General features: G+C 37.4%; 1 protein-coding gene across 4 annotated transcripts in view; it reads left to right on the forward strand.

Moving 5' to 3' along the window:
* arid4b (AT-rich interaction domain 4B) overlaps positions 1-8352 on the forward strand; it is a 110448-nt gene extending 102096 nt beyond the window's left edge. For 2 of the 4 annotated variants that reach the window (XM_062975349.1, XM_062975362.1), the window contains 5 exons: positions 2432-3625; positions 4144-4254; positions 5074-5289; positions 5629-5775; positions 6591-8352. In XM_062975349.1, coding sequence (XP_062831419.1) covers positions 2432-3625; positions 4144-4254; positions 5074-5289; positions 5629-5775; positions 6591-6721 — 1799 coding nt within the window. In that variant the 3' untranslated portion in view covers positions 6722-8352. Of the gene's footprint in view, positions 1-2431; positions 3626-4143; positions 4255-5070; positions 5290-5628; positions 5776-6590 lie in introns of all 4 variants that reach the window. The other 2 variants (XM_062975354.1, XM_062975344.1) reach the window with 1 other exon arrangement.
* The last annotated feature ends 1798 nt before the right edge of the window (positions 8353-10150 follow it).

Below are 10150 nucleotides of genomic sequence, written 5' to 3' on the forward strand. Positions count from 1 at the left end.
TATACTTTGTAATTTGTACTGTTTTGCAATGAAAAACTATTTGGTTTTGTTGTCATTACATGCTTTCAAGTTGACTCCAACTTTTGGCAACCCTGTCAGAATTCTGTTGGCAAGATTGAATCAGAGGAGGTTTGCCATTACATTTCTCTAAGGCTGAGAGTGTAATATGCCTAAGATCAACCAATAAATTTCCATGGCTGAGCAAGTGTTCAAACCCTACTTCCTTAGGAATCATAGTCCCAGATATACAAAAGTATACAAAAAAAATTTAGAAACTAAATTTAGAAAATTACCAGAAATATTCTTATTGGGAATCTTTGAAAATTTCCGAGACACAAACGAGGAAAAATTAATGACTTTCCTTACTACAGTGGCCAGAATTACATATGCCAAATATTGGAGGCAAAAAGAAATCCCAAAAAAAGAGGAGTGGTTAACAAAAATATTAGAAATAAAAAATACGGATAGATTAACATATTTAATAGCTAAACACCAGGGAAGACCAAGGAAAGAAACTGATTGGCAACAGGTAGAAAGATATTTAAACACAAGCAAGATTGCAAAATAAAAAATACAAATAAATAAAGTAGTAAATAAATTAACTTATATAAGGTAAAACAGAATATAACAAGAAAAATGGAAAACACGGCAAAACACCCATCCACACTGAGATGAAAGAACTACAGAGAGAAAGCTACAATCAAAGAAGCCAATGAAGGAAAAAAGTGAAAGAAAGATACCCGAGAAAATCAACCCCTTCAGATGTGAAGTGGAAGTCAAGCTCTATTTTAATTCTTTTCTCCCTACCCCATAACCCCCACACTTTCAACTGCAACCCCCAACCCCCCTTTCCTCTCCTTCTCTCATTACCCATAATTACCCCCTATCTACTTCCCTACCCCTAACCTTTTCTCCCCCATTCTCTTCCCATCCAACTTCCTTCCTTTTTTCTATCTCTTTTTTATATATACATACCTATTTGTAATAAAGACCTTTCTTAATAAAAATGATTTTTTAAAAAAAAGGAATCATAGTCCCATCAAACCACTATCGTATTCGTATTCTAAAATTCACATTTACAACTGCTGTATTGTAAATATATACAGTCATATAGTCGGAAGAGACCACTAGGGTCATCCTAATATTCTGGAAAAATATAATCAGCTCCCTTGACAGATGGCCTATCAGCCTCTTATTAACAATCCCCAGAGAAAGGGACTCTGTCACACTCTCAGGCAGCATATTCTGTCAGAATAGTTTTTACCATCAGGAAGTTCTTCTTTATGTTTTGGTGGAATCCCTTTTCCTATAATTTGAATTCATTGCTCCATGTCCTGGGTTCTAGAGCAGCAGAAAACAAGTCTGCTCCCTGCTCACTGTGACAACATTTTAAATATTTAAACATGGCTGATGTCATTTCTCAACCTTCTCTTCTCCAGGCTAATGCCCAGCTCCTTAAGCCACTACTCATAGGATTTGGCTTCCAGATCTTGGTTCATTTTGGCTGTCCTCCTGTGGACATGCTTCTTCCCATGGAGTATATTTTCTTCCATAGAAAAAATACATCTCTCCCATGTTTTCTGCTTTTCAGGTGTAGAACCCAAAGATAAAATGGATGAAATTATCTCCTTAGCTTCAATGAATAAGATACACGATCACACCTAGTTTAGCCATGGAATTGTTTGTTTTAAACCTAGTTACCACAGCAGAGGGAGTATGGGGATATTTCGGGATTGCGAGCAAAGATTATTAACTTCCTGATGTACTAATTCCCCTTTATCATGTGATCCATGTTATAACTACACAGAACTGATTTCCCAAGTATACAGAAACGTGCAAAAACTTGCACAGCCACCTGCAATCACTCCACAACCTCAAATTCTTCTGTTTAAATCCATCCCCCCTCAAAATGTCAACAGAAAGAGATACAATAACACCTCTGGTCTTTAGGTGTGCCATGTGGGTACAGGTTAAAGCTTATCTGGAAGGTGAAATTAGTTCCTGGTGTAAAGCAGGATAATTTCACTTGTATACTTAACAAGGAAGAATTCTCCATGTGCCTCATGCATACTCTAGTTCTTAGCTGTACTGTGTAGATCAGGCTTTACTTATTTTAAAAAATATTAAAAATACCAAGAGAGTTCCTTAGTATAATTTCCCAGAGATATTTTATTACAAGGAAAGTCAGATTTAAAAAATGCTACCAGAATAGTTGTATGTTTATCTTTAAAAATATGTTGGGAAAAACTGCTTTTCAAGTCTCCTTTATTTGATTTTTTTAAGTACAGGGAGAGATATGGCCATAAAGAATTTGAAGGCTAACAAAATGTTGCTTGTGTTTCAGTGTACTAGTAATAACTCTGGGAATTGCATTAGGATGATGAACTGAGCATCTGATTTGCTTCTTCCATCCACCCCACACCCCTTTTAGCTTCAGAAAGTTCTGAGGACAGTGAACCAGAAGATGAGCAAATGATTCCAAATGTCTGTAATAATGGTAAAGAAGAATTTCAAGATGAGTCTGTGAAGCTAGACAATAATGAACTTTGTCCAAAAGTGCAGAACAGCTTCTCCTTTCCAGAAGAAGCTAAAACCCTTGGAGAGGCTACAGCATCAAAACCAGTATCAAAATCTCCAGAAAGATTGCAGAAAGAATCGGCAGAATTATCTGATGATACCGATTATGAGGGGGAGAATGAAGCAACCAAGAAGAAGAAAGAGGTAAAAAAAGAGGCAGTGGATAAAACAAAGCCACCAGTAAAACGTGGTAAAAGAAGGTACTATGTCACAGAGGAATGTTTCAAAACTGGGTCACCTAATGCTAAGGATGAAAAATCAAATGGCAAAGACATGCTTAGCTTGGAAAACAGTAGCAATAGCTCCTCAGATGAAGAAGAGGTTAAAAATAAATTAAAATCACCTAATAAGAAGTACAATGGTTTGGATGACAAAAGAAAGTCTTTGCGGACAACCACTTTTTATCCAGGTTTCTCTGAAGTGGCAGAGAAGAGAGTAAAGCTCCTAAATAATTCTGATGAAAGGCTTCAAAATAATAGAGCTAAAGACCGGAAAGATGTTTGGTCAAGCATTCAGGGGCAGTGGCCTAAAAAAACTCTCAAGGAACTTTTTTCAGATTCTGACACAGAAGCAGCGGCCTCCCCACCACATGCCTCTCCTGAGGATGTCGCACCAGATGAGCATTTGCAAACTCTTGTAGAGGAAGAAACCTCTTTGTCAAGTTCTAAAGTTGAAAGACCTTTGCCACTCAACACAGATACAAAGCCTACTGAGGAAAAGCCAGCTGAAATGAGTGACAAGAAAGTTGAATTCCCAAGCAGTGGCAGTAATTCAGTCCTTAATACTCCTCCCACCACACCTGAATCACCGCCATCGGTAACAGTAGCAGAGTCCAGCAGACATCAGTCGAATGTATCTGTCTCTGAAACTCTGGCACCAAACCAAGAAGAAGTACGAAGTATCAAGAGTGAAACGGATAGCACAATAGAGGTGGACAGCGTTGTCGGGGAACTGCAGGACCTCCAGTCTGAAGGGAATATATCTCCTACAGGCTTTGATGCCAGTGTCAGCTCCAGCAGCAGCAATCAGCCAGAACACATAGAGAAAGGTATAAACATTGGGTCGTTTACATTGATCTCTCTTCCAAATTTGTTGGTAATGCACTTACCAGTAAGAACCAAACTATTTTGCTGTCTCAAAAGTTAGCCCTAATGCAGTTTAATTATTATGATGTAATAGATAGGAGGTAACCAACCTAAAATTCTTCAGACTCTTTGGAATGCTTCTCCCAGAATCCCTGACCAAGGGTACATAGTATCTTTCTTCACTGTGAACCAATTACTTACTTAGATGTATGTGGACCACTTACTTGCTTAGACATATCTATTCTTTTGATCATTTTGTTCTTGTAGCCCATTAACAGTTCTGTTGATATTTCAGGGTTAGTAGTGTATATTATAGCACTACATACTATTATTGAAGTCAAACTGGTACAATTTCTGTTAAGACATGAGAGAAGGTCATTGGATCCATTAGTATATTAGTTCAGTCAAATGCTGCAGCATTTGTCTGCTGTGCATGATATATTGTTTACTATATTGTTCTTTCTGTTCCTTTTAATAAAAGCTTGTACAGGCCAAAAAAGGCTTAAAGATGCCCAAGGAGGTGGTCCCTCAAAAAAGCAGAAAAGAAGTCACAAAACATCTGCAGCAAACAACAAAAAGAAGAGCAAAAGTGGTAAGTATGGCCACTCAAAAGAGAGAAGCAGTTAATGTGGCTCTTCTCCGTTAACTATTGTTCTGTCTAAAATTGGCTGAAATTCCATCCACCCATGGCAGGTTTCTGATCCAGTGCAACATTGCTGTTGGTGGAATGTGGGACAGATAGATTTTGCTTGTTTTTGCTTCTCCTCTATAAGTTGGGTATAGTACACATTCTAGACGAAAGGCTGGCTGCTGTAGTTGTTTCAGTTTTGTAGTATATCAAAAAAGTCTTAGTGCACCAATTTTGTTACCCACATGTACTCATTTGCCTTTTTTACAACTTGAGTGCATTCTACATTATTATTTAAGTAACAAATGGGTGGACGTTACATGTAGAATGTTAACAATTTTGTGAAATGATTAAGATTGTGTAACAGTACTGCAAACTTAGAAAAATTACCTATTACCTTCTCCCAAGTCTCAAAGGCCAAGTGACATCATCTCTGCAGAAAAAAGTGAATGAAATGAAGTGAAATGTAATTAAACTTTATTTATAGCCCTCCCTATCTCCCCGAAGGGACTCAGGGTGGCTCACAATAAAATACACAGAGGCAAACATTCAGTGCCAACAAAAATATAAATCAAATCATAAAAAACTCAATAAATTATAAATCAACTTAAACAATATGTAATACAAATCTAAGTTTTCTCTTCCTTCTGGCTACTGAAATTTGCCATTCAGTGTTTGTTGGAGAATTGTTCTGTTACACAAGTGGCAATGTGTCTGGAAGTAAGGTACAGAGGGTTTTAGGAATAACTTAAGTCTGTACAATATTATTCTGCTTTTTAGCAGCAAACAGCAGTGACAGTGAAGACCTTTCTGCTGCTGAAAGTATCGCTAAAACCCAATCAGCAAAATCAGTTTCTACAGGAATAAAGTCTCAGCATACCAAAACTCCAACAAGAACACAGTCGCCAGGAAAATGTGGGAAAAATGGAGAGAAGGATTCAGATCTTAAGGACCAGAATACTCGTTTGCCAAAACTTTACAAATGGAGTTTTCAGATGTGTAAGTATGGATTACTACTTTTATGCTAGCACACTTTGGTGCTAAAGTAGGAACTAGTTGTCATGTTGTACATTTGAATGTACTCAAGCCCACAAAAGTCTATGGCAAACATGGGAGCCGAGAACCAATGGTTCATCCTTTTCTTCCAGTTGTTAATGAAATCTCATTTATATTTTTGTTTGCATTCCAAAATCTGTATGTTTTTACTAGAAATAGTGTAGTGGGGTTATGTATACATGTTGCTTTTTATTCACGTTCTTTTATTTGTCATTCTTTTGTCCTTCTTTATCAGGAAAAGGAATTACAATTTTTCTTTAATAATAATTGTTTTACATGCAGCTGACCTAGAAAATATGAACAGTGCCGAGCGCATTGCAGTCCTTCAAGAAAAACTTCAAGAAATCAGGAAACACTACTTGTCCTTGAAATCTGAAGTAGCTTCCATTGACAGACGAAGAAAGCGTTTGAAGAAAAAAGAGCGGGAAAGTAAGTAAAGAGACCTACATTTTGTTCCCATTCGTTAAGAATGAACAGAGTTACTACATTTAGAATGTGACTCTTATATGTCTTTTTAAAAAGTTGGCCTTACTATGCGAATCTTGGGAGTATCCTTGAGCTTTGGAAATAAGTGCAGTTAGGTTTCTAGGGAGCAAATATCTTTTCTCTTAGCAAATCAAACATTTTAGGAGTAATAACTATGCATAAGATTGCAGTGCAAATATACCATATTTCAATGCATAATAGTCACACTTTTCTTTTTTATCAAAAAGGGGGTATGATTGTTATGTGAAGAAAAATATCTGCCTTCAATTCTCCTGTTTTCATTTTTAAAAACTTAACTGCCTTATTTCTGAAAGGGAAGGAAGAGAATGGGTGATCCAGCCTCAAATAAACAGCTTTGTTTCTGTTTGGTTTTTTTTTAACTGCAGAGCCATTTGGGACTGATACCCCCTTCTTACTTTCTCTGAAGGCAAGGCTGTTTACAAAATCTGAACTGGAACTCTTTGGAGGAAGGAGGGAAGACCCGAGCTCCAGAGACCTCCATATCAGTTTTTAAACTGCCTTGCCTACAGAGAAAGAAAGGAAGGGGGAATCAGCCCCAAATGGCTCTACGACTATTATGCAAGGAACAAAAAACACCAATTTGGCCACACAAAAAGTGGGGTGTGTGACTATTACACAGTGGTGACTATTATGTGAAGAAACACAGTACAAGTATTTCAAATTGCATAAATAGAGAACAGCCATTGCATAAGTGCGTTGTATCAGTTTTCAAGGACACTTTTTGCTCTGCCTTGCAGGTGCTGCTACGACATCATCATCCTCTTCCTCGCCTTCCTCCAGTTCCATTACAGCGGCCGTTATGTTAAGTTTAGCAGAGCCCCCCATGTCGGGTTCATCCCAGAACGGAATGTCAGTAGAGTGCAGGTGACAGCGAGACTTGCCCGGGCACTTTGCACTTAATGGCTGCTGAGAGCCACTTTTTATACTGCACAGTGGCACAACATTCAGACAAGCACTATTTTGTATTTTTAAAAAAATTCTTGACTAGCAAACTTTGCACTTAAGTGCACTTTTATGAAGAAAAAGTACAACAGACTGCTTTTCCTCGAGCAATAATTGTTTCCAACGTGTCTGGGAATTGTATGTTGAGTGAGTTGAAGGCCTTCCACTATGGCCAATGGAGGCTGTCCACTGCCGGTTAAATCACCACCAGAAAGCATACAATTGTTGGGTAGGCCTGGTTCATGTGTTAAAGTGGCTTACTGTTCACGTATTCCCTGGTGTTTTGTTAAAAGCTGGAGCATTTGATATTTTTCCATTATTTAGGAAAAAAATGAACCTATTTTCATTTTTACAAGGTAATTGTTTTTTTAACCAAGTCACCTTAATGTGGCTCTAATTGTACAAGTCAAGCACATGAAATTTAATTCCAAACCTGCCACTAATAGGATGTTTCTCATCAGACCTGACAACCAAAAATAAGGATTCTGTTTCAAAGGCAACTAATGTTTACAGGTTTGAATTAGGCTAAGAAGGTTGCTGTGGGTTTTTAATAACCCATGAATTGGAATGAAACTACTGTACTTTGCCATTTTTCTATGAATCAGTATTTTTTTTAATTTTGATAAAAATACATTGTGAAAAAAGGAAGAAATGGCTAACAAACTGTATTAAATCTTAATGTATAAAGATTGTATTTAGCCAGTTTAAAGTGTATATTTATTCATAATGAATTATAACACTTATATTTTTGTGTTTTCTTGTAAAAGTTTCTTTTCAGTTAAGGCAAACGGATATTTCATTTGTATTGCTTATTTTATTATGAGCTGCAACTGAGAGGTCTTCAAGAAGAAGTGAGCTGTGTTAATATTAAGTCATGGTTGTGAGAACAGCATTGCCACAGAAGTCTAGTTGTTTATAATATAAATAGCTAACTAAGTGGTAGGGAAGATTTTTTTTTAATTGCCTTGTACAAAATCAAAACTCAAAACTGTTTTCACTTCTATCAAATTTATGTTGTATGGATTCCAGGCCCTCTCTCATTTGGCACTTGTATTTAATTACACAACTTTGTAAGACATTTGTATATTGCGGAAGTGTTCATTCAAGCTATTTAATACCTGGCACTGTTAATACACAGTACTTTATTGTACAGATTGTTTTACTGTTTTAATTGTAGTTCTGTGTACTTTTTTTGGCTGGGCTTACAGGGGCTGGCATGTTTTTCTTTTTTCTTTTCTTTTTCTGGCAATACAACATGTAAGAATTTCAAACATTCTGTTTGTAGATGCTAGAGTGTCAGAATCTTTACATTTGACTTTTCTAAGAAAAGCATTTTTGGTCTTAGTAGTGTGCGCTTAAAGGTAACTGATTTTATTGAAAATGGTTTCAAGCTATTCAGATATGTACAGGACTGTAAAAATGTTGACAAACATTGGAGGAAAGGCATATAAAGTAAAGCTATAAAATATATATTAGGTTCCGCAGACAATGGAATTATGTAATATATTGTACAAATGTAAGCAAAGGCCTCTGAAATAAAATGCCATAGTTTGTGAATACTGGATTCTGTTTCTAACAGTTTAAATTGAAGCTATTTTATTGTATTCAAGAACTACAAAACGAATTTTGCAGATACATTTATTGTTATTGTTATTATTAAGCCAAACAACCACATAATTTGAGCCCAATTTAAGTTGATTCCAGGCCAGGAAATTTTTGTTCCATTAGTTTCAGTTAGAATTTGCCATATTCCATCGACACCACTAAGTATTAGTAAATGTAAAAGTTTTCCCCTGACATTAGGTCTAGTCGTGTCCAACTCTGGGGATTGGTACTCATTTCTATTTCTAAGCCAAAGAGCTGGCGTTGTCCATAGACACCTTCACTGTTATGTGGCCGGCATGACTGCATGAAGCGTTGTTACCTTCCCGCTGGAGCGGTACCTATTGATCTACTCACATTTGCATGTTTTAGAATTACTAGGTTGGTAGAAGCTGGGGCTAACAGTGGGAGCTCACCCCGTCCCAGATCTGAACCGCCAGCCTTTCGGTCACCAAGTTCAGCAGCTCAGCAGTTTAATCCACTGCCCTCTGGGGGCTCCATTAACAAGTAGTGGTTACTAAACCTATTTTCCCAGTTTTTCAGGAAAATCCCGGGGGCTTGGAGGAAAAACAGTGATCTTTATTTTTTTTGCTGTAGCTGCAGAAAAGGAATGAACAGACAATGACTATCATTATTTATCTTTTTCAAACAGCACAAGTAAGATGAGATTTTGCCATTCTTTCCAACTGTCACATGTCTTCTGCACTAGTGTATTTTTCTCAGTGTATTCAGGTATTCTAGAGATCTCTGATGTTTATTCTCTCTCTATTGGTTTGTGAGGATAAATGTAATTCCAGCGCAATCAATGTGATGTGGTGCTTACTCACACCATCACCTAACTGGGTCTGTGTGTGTAAAGGGGGCTCTGATGCTACAAAATGCAATTACATGCCCAGCACTGTCTGTCTGTTCTTTGTGGGGACAAAATCAGCTGAAATCCCCCTCTCTGACTATAACTAATCTGGAGGCATTCCAAGGACAAGCCATGGAGATGTCCACAGTGTAAATCCGTGTTCACACTGTGGACTTTCTCTTTGGCTGGTCCTTGGAATGTCTCAGAACAAGAGTTCATGTTGTTTGCAGTTGTTGCTGTTGTTGTAGTTCATGTTCTTGCTGTGTGCTTTCAATTTGACTCTGACTTATGGTGACAATATCTGAGGGATTTCCTGGCAATATTTATTCAGAAGAGATTTGCAGTGGCCTTTTTCTAAGGCTGGAAGAGAATGACTTGCCCAGGGTCATCCCTTGTTATTCCATCACTGAGTGGGGAATTCAAACTCTGCTTCCCCTCTGTGCTCAGTTGTCAAATTGTTACAACATGGTAGAAGTCCCCTCCTCCTGCAGCTCTTCCTCCTCTTCCTGTTTGTTGTTGTTATTAAAGTGGTATAAAGGCTTTTCAGAATGCCACGTATGTTTTGACATATATATTACAAATATGAAAGATGCACTGACCAAGCAACCAACATCTCTGTGCTCGTCCTTCCACAAGAGAGGACAGTTTACTACAGCTCTGTACGTATGACCTGAGCTGGGAAACTTGAGTGTGATTTCTGCTATCTGGCAATAGTAATGGAAGTGACATTAGAAATATATGAAGTATAACATTACAGGTGTCTGGAATGATGGATAGAAAGATAACATTGGTTTAATTTATATCTCATCCTTCTTCGTAGGAGCTCAGGGTAGCTACTTAATAGCAAGCTATTACAATTACAAAGGTCTGAAGTGAAAACTTTCTAAAACTATACATGAT

Source organism: Anolis carolinensis, chromosome 1 (assembly GCF_035594765.1).
Source record: "Anolis carolinensis isolate JA03-04 chromosome 1, rAnoCar3.1.pri, whole genome shotgun sequence".
Taxonomy (NCBI): Eukaryota; Metazoa; Chordata; class Lepidosauria; order Squamata; family Dactyloidae; genus Anolis; species Anolis carolinensis.